The 21,939-nt window shown below is 41.5% G+C and overlaps 1 protein-coding gene across 1 annotated transcript; it reads left to right on the top strand.

The window, feature by feature from the left end:
- The first annotated feature begins 2,641 nt into the window (after positions 1-2,641).
- LOC142955443 (uncharacterized) lies at positions 2,642-21,854 on the top strand. Its single transcript, XM_076096961.1, has 26 exons — positions 2,642-2,911; positions 3,331-3,470; positions 3,615-3,760; positions 4,554-4,707; positions 5,422-6,938; positions 7,129-7,272; positions 7,548-7,646; positions 8,209-8,452; positions 8,594-8,656; positions 9,475-9,575; positions 9,810-9,947; positions 10,215-10,322; positions 10,514-10,655; positions 11,886-12,410; positions 13,516-13,560; positions 14,388-14,467; positions 15,043-15,155; positions 15,253-15,436; positions 15,990-16,074; positions 16,421-16,566; positions 16,852-16,942; positions 17,773-17,921; positions 18,109-18,194; positions 18,557-18,626; positions 18,771-18,895; positions 19,954-21,854. The coding sequence occupies exons 2-26, from the start codon at positions 3,350-3,352 to the stop codon at positions 20,171-20,173; spliced, it is 4,896 nt and encodes a 1,631-aa protein (XP_075953076.1). The 5' UTR covers positions 2,642-2,911; positions 3,331-3,349; the 3' UTR covers positions 20,174-21,854.
- The last annotated feature ends 85 nt before the right edge of the window (positions 21,855-21,939 follow it).

Below are 21,939 nucleotides of genomic sequence, written 5' to 3'. Positions count from 1 at the left end.
AATGATTTATCACTTCTCAACTAATCAATGAATTGTTTTAGGAGTAGTTTAATCATGAGAGAACTTGTGCTGTAATGGATATGAATATGATTCAAACACTTCTTAGAACACAGCCTGTTATTCATTCATTTGAATGAGAGTGAACCTAGAAAGGTTTTTACTCTTTAAAATCTCAATATCTGCTTGTGTAATCTGGAAGATTGAAGAGTTATGCCAGAGAAGAAGGTGCTTCTATATGTTTATATGTAATAAAGCAACAATTTTACAGTCTGACTTGAATCAAACAGGGAACCTTGGGGTGAGAACAGAATCTGTGTTATGTGCTCAAATGTTTGAGTTCAGTTCCAAAATTCTGGTGGCTGCAATTTGGACCAGTGTTTTTTAATGCTGTGATGCGGAAGACCTGAGATCAGAATGGTACAGTGGTCTCGTCTGGATGAAATGAATGCATGAATGAGAAGTTCTTCGTCTGATTGTGTTAGAAACAGAAACATTTGGGTAGTGTGGTGGCGATTGAAGAAACCTCCTTTAGTGATGTGAAAGCAACTGTAAAAAAAACACACTGGTCCTGATACAGAACCCTGTGGTACCCCACAAGAACAAAATGTGCAAATCAGAGATTTGTGTTCTGCCAAACAATTATGAATACAATCATATGAATACAATATTAGTAATACCAACATATTGCCAGATAGTGTTGTTGTGGCAAAACCAGAATGAAGAGGCTGTAGTTAAGAAACTAGCCTGATAGTTCAAATTTGGATTGGAACAATTGGCACTGAGGAAGTCTGTCAGCTGACTGCAACTTCTCTCTCTCTCTCTCTCTCTCTCTCTCTCTCTCTCTCTCTCTCTCTCTCTCTAGTGTAATGTAAGATTGGAAATTGTTGTATTCCGTTATTATCTACATCCTGGGGAAGTATTGAAAGTATGAAGTAAGATCTCAGATAAGTTTAATTGGTATAGAGGTTGATGGGGAGGAGTGAAGCCTCGGTTGACAGAAACAAACCAAATTCATTATGTCATCTGAGTCTTGATGACAGAATGAATGTATTGTAAATTACAATAAACGAATTCACCAACTTTCACCATGAATGAAAATTATCATTCACTGTCGTCATTTACAAACTAGTATTTGATTTACTACACCAACCCCCCTTTTCCTTCAGTGTATCGTGTGTAGTCACGTTTGACGTCCAATGTCTGTGAGGACAGGGCGGTGTTTGTTGGGTTACAGGCTACAGCATTTGTTACGTTTTCGCTTTGGTGTTGCAGAAATGTTTAACTCATCATTGCCGCCCGTACGGCGCGGGTTATCTTTGCTAAAAGGCAAATGTGTAAAACTTAACCTCCTAAATACAGGACGGGCAAGATGTGAAGCAACAGTTGGGCACGCTATGAAACCTAACGTTAAATTACTTAAGAAGTCTTGCTAACCAAAGCCTACTTAGCTCCGAATGCTAACACTGAGTCTAAAGTGTCTTTTACGCTGTGTTGTAGCTAGCAAAGCATAGCATTTAGCTTTATGTGGCGTCATTTTCGGATCACTGTCAGATTCATGAAAGTTGGCTCGTAGTTGTGTTGTATTTCCTATTTATACCAAAAAATATATAGTTAGGACTCTTTGATTGCATTGCCAATCAACCATTTTGGAAACATTTAGCGTAAACTAGCAGCGCATTGTTTGCGAGGGGCGGGTTTAGGTTTTAGGGGTTGGGGCTAAACTGGTAGTTTAAACACCCACCAGGGACGAAGCAGAGGGGGTAAGTAGACAACGTTTATACCGCACTGTGAATGCGTTTTCCAAAGATTTAAGCTTAACGTTATACAACAAACTCATAGTTCTTTATAGAAAACAAAGTTCGTGAACGCAACTGTAACGTTACGTCAAAACAAGTCACGCGCTACATACGTTACCGTTACAGTGCCGTAACGTTATTTTAGCTCACGTTTTAGCTCGCGCTGTTAAACCGCAACGGCTAACGTCTTCGCTTGTTTCACCAGTTGGATGTTTAGCTAAATTCGTTCCCACAATAAACTCATCTAGCGTTAGTTAAATCGCGGGGATTTAAAATATACCAGCTTTTCTCTTCGTTTGATTAGTTTTAGACTGGTTTTGTTAACAGTGAACGTTATCGAAGTTGCAAACTGATTTAACTCCAGGTATTTGCGTGGCTGCTAAGCTAACAGTTGTATCGATAAACTATCATATGGCCAACGTTTAGAACATTATGAAAGTAATTCGGTACATGTTATGTTGTATGGCTATTGTACTGTAGCTGTCAACACTATCGGATGGTTTGGGAATGTAGGCTCTTGGTTCATTGTTTATCTGAAGTGGTAACATAAAGCTATTGTTTCGACCCGACATCGTCCCATCGCCCGGTTTCGTAGTTTCCCCCCAAGTTAAACGTCACATCCATAGACTAATGCTCCTCCGTCAGTCAATACTGTACGGCCTGTAGACTTTACTGTAAACAGCTGACCTGAGCGCCGAATTTTTTTTTAAAACATAATGTTGCATTGGGGAATTTTTTGGGAAATGCATTAAGGGAAGTACACAATCTCCTAATGAATTACCTAGAAGCAACAGGAATATTAGAGAAAATGTAGTTGTTTTTCCCCTGTCACACTCCAGTCCAGTAGGTGGCGGTAATGCGCCTCTAAGCTTGTTTGCCAACCGCCAACAATCGCCGAAGAAGAATAACTGTTTGTTGTGGAAAAGTGATACAAGGCTAGTTCTGTTTTTACGCGTTCAGAGAGAGAGAGAGTCCGATGTGCGAGTTTAACTGGTGTTTGAATTAACTGCTATCACGTTCTTTTGTCGATTATAAACGGAACGGTTTACTAGAAAATGAGTTGCACGTGGTTGTGATGCTGAGGATGCTTAGCGAGGACAAGAGTGAATGACAAAGTAGGTGGTAGTTGTGGATGCCTGTTCAAGACTTTTACGTTATTAAATCCTTCACAAAATGCTGTTTTTTGTCTGTCTTATATTTGAGACTTGTCTATACTTTCATACAACCTGTAAGGGAAATATTACAATGAATATACCTTTGGTCCGCTCAGATTAACCTGTTAACTTCTACTACTCCTACTACTACTCCTACTACTACTACTCCTACTAAAAAAGCTGGTTTTAGATTACTAATAATCATCATTGCTGTCTTGCCGTCTGTCACAGTGACAGAGTAACGTTAAGTCTAGCTACTATGTAACACAGAGCTTGCATTGGATATTAGAACTTGAATTTGGGCTCTTTTTGAATATAAATATGTAAGGGAGTCACGTTCTTGTAAATGCACAGTGTAATTTTACGTTGTGTTTGTGCAGGTCCCTTTAGAAGATAGACATGGAAGTGGCAGTGAATGTATATTCGTTGAACCCTAAACAACCGATCTGTCACGAGCTACTGGTTTGGCTCAATGAAACTTTACAGACAAGCTTCACTGAGGTGGAGCAGATATGCACAGGTGGGTCATTGCATGTTTGTAACGTGTAAATGGAACCTCAACAAACAGTCATGAGCTATGCTGTTATAGTGTATATTTTGTAAATACTCTAGTCCCCTGACTGCATATTATTGATAACTTTTGTGTGTTTGTATGAATACCCAGGTGCAGCCTATTGCCAGATGATGGACTGGTTGTTTCCCAAGTCCATGGACCTCTCCAGGGTCCAATTCCAGAGCAACAACGCGATGGACACGATCCACAACTACAGTTTACTGCATGCTGCATTCAGAAAAGTTGGAGTTGTGCGAGTGAGTATTGTGACAAAAGTGGTGAACGGATGACCCGTAATTATGAAATATTTCAAATTTGCTCAGTACAATTTAGAACAAGGCTAATAAATCAGCCAGATATTATTTAGCTCATCGCTGATATATTGCTAGCAGTGTTTATGCTGATAAGTAATTAAAAAAGTGTGAAAGACTCTCGCTAAAACCACTTCTTGGTTTGTCTGATCTGGGTTACTGAAACATGGCGGTGCAACACGGAGGACTCCGTGAAGAGGACCTGCTCTCTGGCTGCGGTCGAAAAGCCTTTTTTAGCTTAGGAAGGTTCTCAGCTGGGTGAAATGAGCTGGAAGTATCTAAGTGGGCCGCCATGATAAGAGCTGGTCGAATTCTCTTAATGCTCAGGAAAGGTGCTTCAATGCTTCCTTTCTTATCAGTACAGTGGACCATCCTTTACGGAAGGAGAGGAGATAATGCCGGCCCACAATTTCTTGCGGCAGCAACATTTAAAACAAAGTAATGTCCTCCGTTGCATCATAATTAAGTAACATACTGAAAGTGCAGACAGATTCTCTGAGCACCGCCACTGGCTTTTCCTAAATCCTTATGAGTTCTCCAACACATCTTTCCTTGACATCATGACGTTTTCTTAATTTCCGGTGATTATACACTGATGAAAACGTAGATAAGAATATTATATTCTATTTCTGCGAATAGATCCTTGTGATCCTACACACTGTACCTTTTACATTTTTGTTTACTGATAGATTTGATCACAAGTATGAGACTTTAACTGACCTCTTTCCTCTCTCTTAAGTGCATCCCCACCGGGCCCCTGATAAAGAAGGACGCTGCAGTGGCTCTGACCTTCCTGCACTGGTTTAAGACATTCTTTGACAGGAACATCAACCGGGACAGGAAGTACAATCCCTTGGAGGCCAGAGGTGGACGGAGTATGGTTCCTGACTCGGGTATGAACAGTGTGGGTCAGTGGATGTAACAGTTGTTACACAGATAGCCTACATAGCAAAGGTGTGGTTAATTAAAATCTATAAAAAATTGTCTATTTTGTCACTCTTGCATAGCATTAGCGAGCAAACTGTGAGGTGCAGACTGGGTGAGGCAAATACTTTTCCTTATACGATGAAGTGCCACCGAAATGTCCCCAAAGCCATTCACAGTCGCTCTGACTAGTTATGATATATTTGCAGAGTCAATATTTGACCATTTACAACCTCTTTCTGACATGCAGTGCACTACGTAACTGTGATGCCAGTTTTACATGTTGAACTTGAACAAGCACCTTTTACATAGAAGTCACAATAACAATCTTTAAACGTCAGATCTAACATTTCTACAACATTTTGAATTAAAATGCATATTTGCATTTAAAAAAAGCATAAAGACCTTAAGAGTACTGTGATAAATGTACCATTTAACTATCTCTATAATTATCATCTCTTGTGCACAAAGACAATACAATCAATGATATTGTTTAAGCATTGTAGTGCTTTCTGTAACACTCTTTTAATGTCTGATTAAAGCCAAAATTAACTTTTATGTAACAGAGACCTATTTCTGAATGACAAAAAATGTGTCTTTACTTTAACAGAGATATTAAGCCGGCAATATTGCGTGTTCCATGTATGAAAAGTACTCATACTGTCTTTTCCCTCCCATTGTAGATGATCATTCCTCCCAGGCCCCTCCTCAGAAACAGCAGATTAGTGTGAAGGCGGATGGCAACACAGCAGAAGAACCAACAACAGAAAAACCCACAGAACATTTGAACAAGAATGCAGATGTGATAGTATTGATATCTGATGATGACGACGATGACGTGACAGATGTGACGGTGGAGCTGGAAACAAAGAAAATGGAGACGACGGTGGAAGAAGAGCCACAGGAGAAAAAGGGTGAACAAGCAGCAGCAGCAGTGGACAAAATAAATGAAGGTAGCACTGATACTTTGTCGTGTTTCATCAGAAGATACTGTAGTGACAATGGACACACACACTTAAATACAAGTACAGACACTCAGGTTTCTGGCCCTTCAGTTTCTGCCATCTTGGGTCCAATCCACCCCACCGACATCCTTGTGGCGTGCTCTCTCACGCCGTTCTGCCTCTACCTGTATGTGGGCGTGGAGCTGGACGGAGTGCAGAACACGAGTGTCATCCTGGTCGGCTACTTCGACCAGAGCTCAGGGGTCAGTGTGGTGAGGCCGCTGCTCATACTGCAGATGAGTGTCGATGCTGTTGACCCACAAACCTTAGCGCACACGGACACCGACACTATCGCATCCACTGCAGATGCTGACGCATGCCTGCTGATTGAGACGCTGAAGAAAAGTGGCCTTCTTCTGTCCAAAGTTGTTGCGTTTTACTGTAACGCTCCACACCCCGCGGTGAGCCGGGTGTTTGTTTCCATGCTCCAGGCTTACAACCCGAAGTTAGTATCACTCTGCGGCCTCCCCGGCATGGCAGCAAGAGCCTGCCAGGCCGGACTCTTGGCTTCCTTTAGTTGCGTGGTTGACCTGGTTAGAGACATCCACTATCACTACCACACCAACCCACCTGTTAGTGGCGATCTGAAAGGGCTATTTTCTGAGCCTTATGACCCATCCCAGCTGATCTCCGCGCAGTGTTTGTTTATCATACAAGCTGTGCAGGGGATTGTATGCAGCTGGAGGCCTTTAGTGGAGTATTTTAAGTCACTGAAGCAAGTGGAGGATGCTGACCGGATCAGAACCCAGCTGCTGGATCATGAAGTGAAACTTCGCTTCATTTTCCTCTCCCACATGTTGGAGCCCCTCCAAGCTCTCCAACAATTGCAGCAAAGCGGCACTGCCGTGGCCGCGGAGCTCCAGCTGACCGCCACGCTGGTTCACTCCTACGCATCCAATGTCCTCCGGCCCATTACCGCCCAGCACTTTTTCAGCAAGCGAGACCTGAGTGTCTTCCAAAAGTGGACGGAGCTGCTCCCGATAACGGAGGTGCACGTAGGTGCTCGTGCCAGAGAATTCCTGTGGGCCACCGCTGTCGTAGATCTGGGAGAAAAGGAGAGGTGTGACTTCATGAAGGACGCCGCGGCTTTCTATAAAGCAGCACTCAAGTGCTTAGCGGAGAGTCTTCCTGAGAATCTTGGAGAAGTTGCACTGACGAATATCAACACGGTGCTGAAACATTCTGAAAATATCAGCGTAAGAATATTTTTCTTCTCTTATACTTAGTATACTAGTTACTTAATGTATTCGTTTGTTAAACCTGCATTGGGCTGAGTTTAATGTAATATTTTAATGCTTTGTTTCAGAACATACACTTCAGTGTCTCTATGCTCGACTTAATGTAATCTCTATATTGCTTTTTGTGATCTCTGTGTTTTCCCTTTAGGGTAATAGATTGTCCAGTTATGTGCTGTCAGAGTTGGGCACTGAGCTGGCTCTGTTTAAATATGGGCTCTCAGAGACGCATCAACTGGCAGAGGACTACCGCAAATTCATCAAGACGGTGAAAGTGGAGCATTGCTGGGCAAAGGTACAGTATACTGATAACACAATGGATCACGGGTTGCCTAAAAGCTATCGAATCAAATTTGTAACTGGTTACAGGAATTAACTGAATGAGTAACAGATGTTGTGCACTAGCTCATGAACATTTACAATAATAGAAATGTAGCCACACACCCATTCTCTGACCTTGAGTGCTAACACATTTCATCATCTGTTTTAATATTTTCCTGTGTTACTCCCATTATACTTTTTTAAAAGTGCTAAATGTCCTTACAAGAGTTGCCTGTGTTGTCTTTACAGATGTTGAATGCCACCAGACCGTACTCTGCTCTGCGTCGACTCCTCCTGACCGCCCTGGCCCTGCCAAGCTCTCTGGACAGGACGCAGGTGTTTGCTAAAGTGAGTGTGAAAAGCTAAATCTGAAACTGACTGGATGGTTTACCAATAACATAATTCAAAAAGGATCCTATTTCACTACTAGAAGTCCTCCTCGACGAATCATCAAACTTCAATGTAATAACAGTTGGTGACTTTTTATCAGTGACCGAAGAGCACAGCTCTGGTTTGATGAATAATTCATGACAAACATCTGCGGCTGAGATCATCAGGGCCACAAACTGTGTTTTACTGGTGTCCAAGTAGCATCTCCGTCGGCAGAAGATCCGGCCACAGCTGCCTGTGCTTCCTGTTTCCCGTCTCCCGAGCATTAGAATAGAAGACGACCTCACCAAACAAAAAACAATCTCACCAATTTTACTTTAAATTGTGTTTTCAGTCAACTTAAATCAAATACAACATAATTTCACAACAACAACATTGTGGGATGTGAATACATAAGCCAGCCTTTTCACGCTATGTTCCCCGACATTTTGGTTAAGATATACTTTAAAATATAAAGTGACATCTTGAGCCCCTATATGTGGAGATAAAGAGATTTCTCTGTGTTTGCTCCTTTCTCAAGGTGTTCAACAAGGCTCTTCCTCCCACTAAGGAAACCCCCGAAGCCTCACCTCAACTATGCAGTTTGGCAGAAATTCCCTGCATCAGTAAACTAAGGCAATTTGTCCAGCCCAGTAATGGTGACAAGAAGGACAAAGAGACTTCATCAGAGGATGATGACAGGGTTGAGGCCAGACCCGGTCTCCGTCTTCTTTCCAAATGCTCCAGCAGTATGGAGGACTCCGACTGCACAGACAATTCCTCTGGTAAGACTGTCAGCCAGGTGTGCACTGTGAGAGTACAGCACCAGCTTCATCAACATCAACATTTCAGTAGTGAAAATCTAATAGCAATTCCAAGTACTGTGGATGATAATAACTAATGTGACTGTTTTCCATTTTCGTCAGATGTGGTTGATGTCACAGAAGACTCTAAAATGAGTCGGAGCAGAAGACTACTACAAACAGAAAGTAAGAAATGTAGAATATTGTTTAAAATCTACTTAAAAATTGAGGAAAGGGCCAGTTGTGATATTTTCTTAACACTTATTTGAGGCTCACATTCGTCGTTTTCGGACCAAACTGTTCTGGGAACGGCATTGGCTCATGTGTTCAACCAATAACCGTGAACGTCATGTCCCTCATGGTTCCTCTTGTGCTGGGAGAGCACCTACTCTGAAATAGGAGCTAAAAAAAGTCCCTCAAAACGGCGTTCTAAGAACTACAATCGTTTTTTAGTTCTTGTGGTGTGGACACAATACAAAGGGGGTTCTTACAACTATGAAACAGTTCCTCTAGTCCGAAAACCCCTACGGTTGTGAACAGTACCTGAGTCCTCATTAAACGCACTTCATCCACAACAGCTGCCTTCTTCGAGGGATAGTTCATATTTGACTTGGTATCCTTCATCAGTGCGTTACTACCTGCAGCAGATGGCAGTCGACACACCCCCAGTTCTGAGAAACAGACAGGAGTACCAGTGTAGGAGCAAAGCAGTGTACTGCTGTGGACGAGGGCTGCAGTAAAACATATTTTAGACACAGTTTAGTTCCCTTTCTGACGAGGAACTCTCCCTTAAAGCTGCATTAAAGCAGGTGCTGTAGATGCTGCAACCCGAAATACCATCCTTCAAAGTACTCGCGAATTAAACGTTGTATGAAATCGACGCATGGTCTTTATTCATTTGGGAATAGTCATGCCTAGAGTTGCTTCAAGATGAACAGGAGAGCCTTCATTTTACCTATTGAATCTGATCATTTGTGAATGAAGTGATTGTCACTGTTTTGCAGGTGAAAGAACTCCACAGTCTGCATTCGTTGAGATCTGTGATGATGACGACGACCGCTGCGTGATTTCAACAAGCAGACCACCAAACTCTGTAGAATTGCTGGTAAAAACAGATTATTCAGATGTACATCATTAATAATCAGTATTTTTTTTAGTACAAATAGCCTACGTCATACATACAGTATATGTATTATATTTTGAGCATAATGTTTTATTCTCATGTTTTGCCAGTTAGAACATGTTTCTGCTAATGTTTAAAAAACATTGTCGCAGGTTTCAGCAGCTAACTTTGTTACTTTGTATCTGTAACTTGTCCGTGCTGGTGTGTGTTATACAGGATGTGATGGGGGAGCTGGTCTGGGGTCAAGTGGAGGGTTTCTCTCCCTGGCCAGCCGTCATCATACCCTGCAGGGAAGGGATTCAACTTCCAGAGTGTAGGATGGTGGAGTGGTACGGACAAAACATGTCCTCTCAGGTGAGAAGATGTGAGAGTGGAGTACGGTACATAATCATGGACATAAATTGAAGGCCTGAAGCAACGTTAAAAACATGATCAGCATGACAGAGCTTTAATTTGACAGCTTTTTAAATCACTAACATCTTTCTGATACAATTTGTCATTATACCGTTGTGAAATATCTTGTTGAAATTTGTCCAACACCTACACATTGCCATCCATCATTTTAAGTCCCTGAAATATATCATTACTTATGTCCATTTCCATTCTCTGCTCTGATTCCAGGTCAGTTTACAGGATCTGAAACCATTCGTTGCCTTCACCCAGCACTTCTGTACCAACTCCTTCACCATCCTCGTCACCTACCGAGAAGCCCTCTTCTTGTCTCTGCAGGTCTGAGTGTTTCTCTGTGTGTTTACTCATAAATATAAACAGGACTTGATAGAAAAGTGGGTGTTGTGGTAACTGCTTAGACAGCATTCAGTGTCTGTGGGTACAAAATCACAACCTGAACTAAAAAAGTGTTCATATTGCGATGAATGATTTGTGCTCCTGTTGACATGTTTGTATCCGTGGATTATCAGGAGGCAGCTCTACGTTGTAAGAAGGATTTTTCTGAATGCGTTGGGGACCAAGATGAGCTGCTGAAACAGATGTTGGACTGGGCTTTTGGAGGATTTCAACCAACAGGACCAGACAAACTCAAACCAACAGCTGCCACAAATGGTATGAACATCTGATTTATGGAGAGCCTGAATAGATTTACTCATTACTTTCAGACTGCGGTGGGTAAAATGAGTCTTTGTCAGAGGTAAACTCAGAGGCACTTAACAGAATTATATAGAGATGCAAATTTTTTTATTTATTTCTGACTGATGGCAGACCCTCGTTAACTGAACATTAACCATTATCCGACAAGATTACGGTCTTACATGCAGGGGGGCTGCGGTTGAAGTTCCCAGGAAGTCCCCCACGACATCAGTTAGTTTAGCTGCGAGGTTGTCAGCTCCGTGTCTGCCTGGAATACTGTGTCAGGGTTTCTGCTTGAACGATGTTCCAGTCGAGAGACAAGTTTGCGTGTGATGATGAGTATGAAGTTTACAGTGACGTTATAGCTGTGAACGTAGCAGTGCAGTGTGCGTACAGTTTACAGATCCGATAACAGTGTCTGATTAATACGCTGTATGCCTCGGATCCTTTTTATGCGTAAGGCAACATCAGGCTTGACTTAAACATTGCTTTCCTAACTTGAAAAACAAAATGTTACAGTTAAATAAATAAATAGATATAAATGTACTGAATTTTTATTTATTAAAATAATGGTATCCGATATCAGAACGGCCCATTGACACCGACATCCGTTCCAGCTATCGGTGTCAGTGCATCTCTAATTGAAGCATTCGTATGTATCTATTTCCGACAGCTAAAGGCTAGCCTCTCGGTTCTCAGGAACCGCTCATCCGTTTGACATTACACTCCCTTAGGTCCTCAGCAATACAACCACCAAGTGTGATGTTGATTGGATGGACGCTTTTTAAGATATGTTTTATCCAAACATAGGAAGTTGAGCTAAAATGCTAAGGGGAATGGTAAAGTTTAAGGAGCGTGCAAGCACAGCCAGCCCTTCACAATCAAAACCCAGTTTATTGCCAAGAAGGTTTTTACATTCAAATAATGTGTTTTGGTGCACAACAATAACCATAGAAAGCCCAAATAAAAGCCTGTGTGCCCGGGGTCGGAGGGGTCGGCCGCAATCTTTCCTGCCTCTGTCCCGTCTTTGGCAGGTTGACACAACACAGAGAAAACAAAAATTTAGAATGAAGCCAGATAATGTGTCATCTTCTGGATACTAGTAAGACAGTAGGTGATCTGACACGCATTGTACATATCATGTAAAATATCTTTGCTTTTGTGTGAAATACCTGATGGTCACGTGTATGATTGTCTTTCGTCCAGATGTTACTAAAACGAACAGACCAAAGGTGAAGCTGAAATCTTTCCTGAAGCCCAACTCCTATCGTCCTCCCCTCGGCTCCTCCAGCCCAACGAGCAGAAACAGCAACACTGTCGACACGGAGCCGGAGGAGCAGTCGACCTCCATTAGCAAACTGTCGCGCAACTCCACAGAGAAGTTGTCTCACCGGGGTGGAGATGGAAAAAGTGCATTAGAGGACGGATTTGATTCTGCGAAAAAAAGCACTAAAGGAGTCATGAAGGAGAAGCAATCCAGGGGAGAGATGGGGAAACAAGCGAAGAGAGGGTGGGAGGGAGAGGGAGAGAACTGGGGAGCACGGTGGGAGAAGGCGAAAGGGAAGGTTAAGGGAGGGAAGGCTCAGAAGAAGAAAATCAGTCCGTTTGATGGATCCGATAACGACATGTCACCTGACTTTGTGCCGAACAAGAAGAGGATCATCGCCAAATCTTACAATAAGGTCAACCAGGCGACCAGCAATTACACCCAGCCGGACCAGAAACTCAGAGGTACCAAAAACTTCAAATCACTAGATTGTTAACAAGGTGTGCAAATGTACGTAATGGACCAGATTGGCATTCTTTGTGTGGAAAGTCTTTTCTTAAAGGGAAACCAGCACTGGTACCAGCACTGGAGCAAAGCAATGCACTTCTGTTGATGAGGGCAGCAAAATGTATTTTATAAACATTGTTTAAGTGTGCACTATATTTAGAATATTTTCGCCGATTTACCTCACCATCAGACAGCCCTTCCTACGGGCAACAGAAGCTGTTAATGCTCTCTTCAAAGACACAAGACTCCTTTGACAAGAACAGTCATTTTATCTTGCAGAACGCGGGTGTTGATGGTCTGCTGTTGATGGTCTGCTGCTGCTTCGATCAGTTAGTTTGTTTGTGTGACTCTGGTGAAGTCAAACTAACCCTTTAAAACACCAAAGTCGGAAAGGGCCGAGTAACGAGCTGTAACATGACTTCAGAAAAATACGAGTTTTTGGAGCCAAACATATTGAACTGACTTGTTTTATTTGCACATGCATACGGTGCCTTGCAACAGTATTCACTCCACTCGGCCTGTTTCATATTCAATGTTTGCAATAGACCTTCACAAAATAGTCATTAAGGTGAAATTTAAAAAATCGGAAGAATACAAAACAGAAAAGCGGTGCGTATGTATTCACCCCCTTCCCTCTGAAGCCCCTCAATAAGATCTACCAATTACCTTCAGAAGTCACATAATTAGTTGGAGAACGTCCACCTGTGTGCAAGTGTCACATGATCTAACGGCGCACCATTAAATATGTTATTTACAAAATGGGAAGAATATGGCACCACAACAAACCTGCTAAAAGACCAAAGCTCACGGACCAGACAAACAGAACGTTAATCAGAGAGGCAACAAGCTGAACTCAAAACCAGCTTGTGCAACTGGCTGGATTTTATTGCCAGCTTGGATTTTGTGCAAAGTAAAATGTTCCACTGAAAATTCACAATGTCAAGTCAGAAATAATTTGCAATACTAATCTACTCAAATTTGTAAAGAACACCTCCTGCATTAAATGCAGCTCAAAGTACTTGACATAAAGAAGTAGTCTGTTATTGTTTTCTTTCCTTGCAGAGGTTACCGTCTGTAGAATCGTGAACATGAAGCTGGACATCGACGGTGAGTCTTTAGGCATATTGTATATATTTTCAGTTATAAATTCCCTTTTTGTGCACAAATAATCAATTTCTTTAGGTTAAAGTATTGTAAGAATCGCTAATCCTCCAGTGAATCTCTAATTCAGCTTTTAAATGTTTAAATAACATTTTAGTTACTGAGAGGAACTTACAACTGGTTATGAAACAGTCTCAATTGAATACTGATGCTTTTATATGACCTACATAAGAAAACAAGCCCATCAGCAAGACGATTGACTATTTCTAAATAATTATTCCTTGATGCTTTTTATCGGTGCGCCCGGGTCGGGTTCGTTAGGAATTCGGATTTAATCATCAGCAGGCTCACCAGAAACTCTGTCAGCTCAGACTCCAGCGGCCGGCCCACTGCAGACAGACCCAGTTCCGGCATCGCTGTCGCCTTTGACCTGCAGTCAGAAGCTCTGCACAGGAGGAGGAGAACTCGGCACAATCTGCAGCAAAGTCTCCTCCTCTGGTCAGGAGCAGAGCTGCAGGAGACCCATGCCGTATTGCTGGGCCAGCTGGAGGGAAGGGTGGCTCTGAAGAACCAGGACTGTACAGAGCAGACTGTCAGACCAGGGTGCAGTAAAATGAGTTTATCTGACGGGAATCTGGTGATCGGAAACACTACTACTTTCGTTCACAGGGACTGCTGAAATTAACACAAAATGACAGTTCCTTGCAGTACTTTAAGTACTTCACAATTATGGTAAAACATAATAAGTATGCTGTTTTATGTAACTACACCACTATGGATAATTTCACTTCCTCTCTCACTCATTTGTATCCGTGTTTGTATTTTGTTGGCAGGCTTCTGTTTGTGTTGTGGAACCGAAGACGTTGAGATATTCCACCCTCTGTTTAAAGGCAGCCTCTGCACCGAGTGTAAAGTAAGCAATCATCAGCTTCTCTTCATGTTACAGTGCAGTTACCAACAGTAAGTGTTCCTCCGTGGACTGTGACTGTGAGTTACTCCATTCTTTGACGTAATCAACGTTTGATTTAAAAAGAATACGTTCATTTGCATGACCTGCTTCGGCACATCGCAAGAATGGTTGCGTCCGGTCACAGCATGTGTTCCCCCGGAGAACAAGCTGCAGCTAACAGACCTGCATGTTGCTCCAGTGATGAAACGCATCCATAGCATAACCACTTTACCTTTTGAGTCAGTTACTGAGGTAAAAATACTGATTCTCCATTTCAGGGAAAGGTTTGCAATGCCGTACAATGATTATGTGTTACAGCATTTTTCTGATTTTTAAGGTATATTAATCGGGAATTTTGGAAAATAATGTTTAAAGAAATCAATACATTAGTTATTAGTTATAAATCAACTAATCTAAAAAAGAACCGCTGGATTAATCTATAAGAACATGATGGCAGCCCACACTGTGTTTCCTCCTGTGGTGTAAGTCTGTTGATCTGTCCCTAACCCCTGGCTGTGATGCTGTTTGTGTCTTTGTAGGATAACTTAACAGAAACTCTGTATCGTTACGATGACGATGGATATCAGTCCTATTGTACCATCTGCTGCTATGGACTGGAGGTCATAATGTGTGGCAATGACAGCTGCTGCAGGTTGTTCATCTTTTCCTCTACGTTTCAATCTCGCTTGAGAGCCCAGTTTTTTTTCCTTTGTTTAATTGCTTTTCTACCTCCATCCTCTTCTACTTAGATCTTATTGCACAGACTGTCTGAGCATCCTTGTTGGTCCAAGGACGTTTGAGTCATTGAAGCTTCTGGACCCGTGGATCTGCTACTTGTGTCAGCCTCATCGACCCCACCGTGCTCTGATTCCCAGAGAGGACTGGAGCATTCGTGTTCAGGAGTTATTCGCCAACAACAGTGCCATGGAGTTTGTGAGTGATCGGCATTTTAACTTTGCAAACTAAGTCTGCACCCTACATTTTTTCAGCGCAGACACGGCGTCTTCTCAATGGGCTGGGTCCAAACGGTCTGCTCTTTGTGTCCAGAAATCATAAGCATGTGGTTTTACCAGCATTCATAATACATTATACTATTGCATTTTTCATAGGACATGAATGGGGTAAATTTCAGATAAATATATGAAAAAATATAATTGGCTTTTTATTTTTTTATTATATATTTAAAGATGAACTTAACTGATTCACTGCAGGCAAATTAAATGCATCGTATAGTATTAAATAACTAGAATACTACATTACAGAGCATCCTGTGTTCTACAACGGAACAAGCATTTAACCACAGAGTGGATTTAAACAACAGGTCAAAAAATAAGGGACGAAATTTGGAAGTTGCAAAAAATTCACACATTGCACAAACAATGATCTGTCGTATTATTACAAATTTAAGTCATATGGAATTTATTTTCCTTCTAAAATACAGGTTTACATCAATAAGGAATCACACTGACTTTCTTTTGCTTCATAGGAGCCTCACCGTGTTTACCCGTCTATTCCTGCAAACCTGCGCAGACCGGTCCGAGTTCTCTCACTGTTCGATGGCATAGCAACTGGTGAGTGCTGGGGCTGTTAAAAAACACATGCGTTCAAACTATTCAAAATGACGTTGTGTCCTAACTGGCCGCGAGTGACGCAGCAGTGCGCCGTTGAGAGCTGAGCTGTTTCTAGTTATTCCTGGCGCTCGCTTACGAGATGTGGTTGTGGGAAATTGGCGTTACAGATTTCCCTGAATAACGATCCGTGCTCGACTCAATCAGAGTTTGATGATCAGATTGGTTGATTTTTAAATTATAATCACACTTTATTGTTGTTTTAAAGAGTGTTTTCCTCCTGATTCGTTCCCGTTGTCTATCGGAGGCTTACAGCATGTATATACGTGTCTGTATGTATTATTTTCAGGCTACCTGGTGCTGAAGGATCTCGGCTTCAAAGTAGAGAAATATGTCGCGTCGGAGGTCTGCGAAGATTCGCTTGCCGTGTCGGCCGTCAACCACGATGGGAAGGTCATCGACATTGGTGACGCCCGGTTCATCACCCAGGAACATGTAAGTTCTCTTTTTATATTTTTATATATATATATAAATAAAAAATAATGTTTATTCACATCCTTCCACACAGTTGACATTGTTTATGTTCGTCCTCCTTCCTGCCATATTCTCTGAAGCTGTGCCTTTGGCTGACAATAATATCTGACCCATTTGAATCTTAACTTCTATTTGAAAATGTAATTTTGTTGTTTTGAGTCATTTAGAGCTCAACTGATGTTGCTGAAATGACAGTTGGTTCAATATTGAACTAATCCAGCTCCTCGTTCCTCTTTGATGAACCAGATCGATCAGTGGGGTCCGTTTGATTTGCTGATCGGTGGCAGCCCCTGTAACGACCTCTCTATCGTCAACCCAGTCAGAAAAGGCATTTATGGTGCGTAAGTCCTGTAGCATGCATGTCAGCTTTAAATACATTGATTTTCAAAAATTAAGAATGAAAATGTCAAATTGTCAGTTCAGTGCTACTTCCACATATTTCTGTAGTTCAGACATAGTGGGTATTTTCGGCTCTTGGAACTTGATGCATTTGTCATTATTGTTTGATTGTTTGAAGACAATTGACAATTACTCAGTTGATCAAATAAAATAACTAAAAAGAGGTAATCGGTAGTTGCAGACCTGATTATTCACAAACAGATGACAAAAATAAAGAATATTTTCAGCCTCTGCAATGATTTCATCATATCCAAATCTAACGCAATGCGTTACATTAACGAACATGTCTGCAAATATTGGGTTGTCATCATTTTCCACATTTTAAAACTGACATTTTAACTTTTTTACTGTTAATTTCTATTTTATATTCATGACTTTGACCTTTGCATTACATGTTGTTTCTTATTTTATTTTACTTTATTTATTGTTAATTATGCTTTCAACCTTTATTTATACTTAAGAGATTATTGAGAGGCAACCCTCATTTACAATGACATCACTTAAATCACAGGAACAAAGAAAAGTGAAAACAAAACAACAAAGAGATATTAGAGCAGAAAAGAGGCAATATAAAATAATGATATAGATAAAAACAGATAGTGAAACACCAAAGCCAGATCCCTGTATGTAAAAACCTACTTGGCAAAACAACTATTTATGCTCCTGATGATATTGATCATTTTTTCGTCACTTTTGTTTTGCAGATGCCGTTTATTATTATTATTATTATGACATTTCTTCGCTGTAACTCTCTTCTCTCTCCATCAGAGGGCACTGGCAGGCTGTTCTTTGATTACTACCGCATCCTTCAGCTGCTGAAGCCCAAAGAGGAAGACCCCAGGCCGTTCTTCTGGCTGTTTGAGAACGTGGTCTGCATGAACACGCATGACAAAGTCAACATCTGCCGCTTCCTCGAGGTTCGCCCCGTCCAGTTGTGTTTGGTGTCCGGTGGATCCTTTTATTTCTTAAGCGCTCTCCTCTTCTTCTTCCTCCATCTGTCCCTTCATTCCTTCTTTCCTTAATCCTTGCACTGCTGTTTTTCTCTATCTAACATGTTTCACACTCAGTGAGAGTGACTGTTGCTGGTATCTGATTCTTCCACAGTGCAACCCTGTGCTGGTGAATGCAGTCAAAGTCAGCCCTGCTCACAGAGCGCGTTGCTTCTGGGGAAACATCCCGGGGATGAGCAGGTGAGACGTCCAACTCAGAACCATGAATCATAGGGGTTCAATTACTGTAAACTACCGGTTTCAAACGATGTCTTTGACTGGATTAATATGGTGTTGTTATCAAGGATTATTGTTGTAAGTATTGTATAATTTTTGCTCATTACCTGTGTCTTTTTTTCCCCGCTGTAATAGTATAATTTCCCACTAGGATTGATAAAGTGCTCTATCTGAGACTAGCAGTAATGGTGCATTCTAGCTTTTCCATATGGTCTTTTCTCTTTTTTATTTCCATATTTTCTTATTTCTTTATCTGGTAAAGCATTTTGTTACTTCTGTTTTTATTAGAAAATAAGATTTCTGGTTTGCTGCTTATTTCCCATCAGGCCCATTATAGCGTCCCAGAACGACAAGCTGAATCTCCAGGACTGTTTGGAGATCGGTAGAGAAGCCAGGGTCAGTGACTGAACCTGCAGATTCAATTTCATTCAATTATCTTCAGTCCCTCTATTTTAAGTACCGAACGTGTTTTTTATTATTATGATTACGATGTTCATTTAGGTATCGATTATCTGTCCATTTATGTTGTTTTTGTTCCAGGTCTCTAAGGTGAGGACGATCACCACCAATTCAAACTCTCTGAGGCAGGGCAAAGGGGACTCTTCTCTGCTGCCTGTCCTCCACAACGGCAAAGAGGACATCCTCTGGATCACTGAGCTAGAAAAGTAGGCATCACAATAGTTCTGTTTAAGAGTGTGTGGGTCTGTGTAGTATCCACATACAGATGTTGGTTCATGATCCTGGTCAGATCCCCTGTGACCATCCTACTGACCAGGATGGAATAACTGAAGTATCACCGACAGTGGTTATTGCTACTGAACTATTTGTCATTTCCTGTTCATCTAAGTTCAGTTTCATCTATGAACTTCTCTAGCATCAGCTCCCAACTCGCTGTACTGGAACTAGCTCACAATGACCGGATTCACACTATGGAGGAGCTGCGGGACATCAACTCATCAAAAACACTAAAAACAATATGAACTCTTTAAGAGACAAATCTGTATTTCTTTTTAAAAAGTGTAACAGCAAACTGCATGAGAGCAGTTCAACAAAGGGAAGACAAATGTCCCACCTCACCTTATCTTTTAATAATCCCTAGAGCTGCAACTGTTTTAATTATCAATTAATCCGCCAGTCTGTGAAACATCAGAAAACAATGTCCAAGAGTTTGAGGCGATGTCTTCAAATGTGTGGTTGGACCAACAGTCAAAAACCTGACGATGAGCTAAAATGTCTGCCTAGTCTATTTTTGACAGAGACGCAGGGAGTTGCACAGAGCAGATTGAGGGCAGGAAGTGGAACAGTTAGAGCATCTATCAATCTTCCAAATAAACACCCTTTGCAGACTCCTGATCACTGCCGCCACAAATCTTTGATCCATGTTGTTCATAATTGGGCGTTTAACGGTATTCACTTTGTCTGTAGGCTACAGCACAACAAAGTAGGAAATAACCATAAACACAATTAAAATAGACACAAAATGAAACTATTTAACTACATAGGCTACTGGTAGAAGCACAAATATCCAGGAAATGTGAAAGTAGCGCAGGCAAAACGCTCCGCTTGTGAAACACTCCAGGTGTGGTTTGAAGCCGTGCTGTGCAAAACCGTGGCCCAGCCAGAACGTGGCACAGCCTCGCCCAGTGGAATCCCGGCGTAAGTTTACCAACCTGAGACTCCAGCTAACACATACTGCATGACCTTCCCCTTTCTTTTTCACCAGGATTTTTGGGTTCCCCAAACATTATACCGACGTGAGAAACATGAACCGGCAGCAGAGGCAGAAGGTGCTGGGGAAGGCCTGGAGCGTGCCGGTCATCCGTCACCTCTTTGCGCCCCTGAAGGACTATTTTGCCTGTGAGGAGCTGCTTCCATTGACCACCTCCAACCCTGCACCCTCTCCGCCCTCGCCTGCATCTCAAGAACTGCAGCAGCTGAGATAGAGGGGAGTTTGGTAATGTTTTGTATATTATTGTGTGTTTGTGTGGAGGTTTTTTTCCCCCCACCACATGTAAACACATGTGAAGTCGGTGGAGCATTAATGAACTATGCAGTCCCTCTACTACTTTGAGCTCACAGACAGGCTTGTGTGGATCACTGCCACAGGGACAGAATGGCTAAACACCTAAGTCTCTTGCATCTGGTCACACATGCAGTTTGTGTGCACAGCCAACAGTCACTTTGGCTTCCAACGCTGCTGAAAATGACAGATCCTGCTCCCTCCAGCTCGTGCCTCAACTCTGTTCATTTTCCTCCCAAACCTCTCCACCTACTGGAGTTTTAAAGACACTGTCATTGTTTACACTTTCATCTGGTATTTCTGTGCAGGAGGAGTTGGTGCTGTCTGCCTATGAAATATCATCACGAGCATAAATGTACTCATCTAAATTATTTGTTTGTATCGTCAGTATTTACCATGAATATTGATCACATATCCTCAGGGCATACATGCTTCCACATACGGCATAAACGCTTGAGCTTTTTATACATTTTTTTTAAATAGATAAGACCGCCTCTACATTTTAATTATAAATGAATTATAATTTAAAAGTGTGAATCATGTTCAACTGAGAGCTGCCTCCCAACTTTACTGTGATATTTGAATTTGATTTGACATTCATAATTTGAGCGGCATTCTATGTTTTTGTTATTATATTTGTCAGTAAATGCCATAAAAAGGTGTGTGTGTGTGTGTGTGTGTGTGTGTGTGTGTGTGTGTGTGTGTGTGTGTGTGTGTGTGTGTGTGTGTGTGTGTGTGTGTGTGTGTGTGTGTGTGTGTGTGTGTGTGTGTGTGTGTGTGTGTGTGTGTGTGTGTGTGTGTGTGTGTGTGTGTGTGTGTGTGTGTGTGTGTGTGCGCGTGTCGCGCTGCCACTTTTACACGAACAAAACTGATGGACGGAAGAGCCGTTGTGGTGCTAATACAATAACAAAGAAGCCACACTGATGATTACAGGTAGCTGCTGCCTACAAATAGTCATCTGTATCAACTTGAATGTTATGTCATAAACAGAGACACACAACCTCATTACACTTTACCCAAAGTTGATCGTTCTGTGTTTTCACGCCAAAGAAGATCCGGCCGACAAATTATCGTTTTTTTTCTTTTTCTTCTACGGGCATCTTATTTGTTGTTAAAAAGTAGTGTTTGGTTGTTATTTTTTCTTTGTCAGGGGAACTGAAATAGTTTCAACAGAATCCTTATGTATGTATGTATGTATAGAATACTAATACAGAGTGCTGAGATCTATTTTGATTGATAATTACATCATGAATGTGGGTTTTTGACAACTTTTCTTTTCAGTGAAGGGTGTAAGTGAGCTGAACAGTATGTTTGCACATAAGACCAGGAGGATGGATTCAGAGGTATGAAGGTGTGAATCTTCAATCTGTAACGGTCCATATCATCTCTGTACCAGATACAGTTTTTTAATGTTTGAGGGACACACTGTGTATTTTAAGTGAATGTGTGAATGAAAATAAGTGTGAATCAAATAAAGATCTTTTTTTTTTTACTTAAGAATGTTGACAAGTCAAATAAAATGAAAACATCTAAAAAAAAAAATCCCAGGGATGGCCTCTTTATTCAGTTTTGTTATTCATTTTTAACTTAACTTTTTGCTTTGGCTACAGGGCTAAACGGTGTGATTGTGCAGTGAGTTTAAGACTCACGGTTATATAGTTCTATTATTAATTCATAATGCGTCATTTC

This window comes from Anarhichas minor, unplaced genomic scaffold, assembly GCF_050575085.1.
Source record: "Anarhichas minor isolate MPS153535 unplaced genomic scaffold, ASM5057508v1 ptg000003l, whole genome shotgun sequence".
NCBI lineage: Eukaryota > Metazoa > Chordata > Actinopteri > Perciformes > Anarhichadidae > Anarhichas > Anarhichas minor.
The sequence above is the reverse complement of the archived record's forward strand: the minus strand, read 5'-3'. Positions and strand labels throughout refer to the sequence as shown.

Excerpts from the sequence above, each read along its gene's own strand:
- LOC142955443 (XM_076096961.1), top strand. The coding sequence starts at position 3,350 with ATGGAAGTGGCAGTGAATGTATATTCGTTGAACCCTAAACAACCGATC. Across the intron at positions 12,411-13,515 it reads GCCGGACCAGAAACTCAGAG|AGGTTACCGTCTGTAGAATC; the intron begins GTACCAAAAACT and ends CTTTCCTTGCAG. Across the intron at positions 15,156-15,252 it reads GGCAATGACAGCTGCTGCAG|ATCTTATTGCACAGACTGTC; the intron begins GTTGTTCATCTT and ends TCTTCTACTTAG.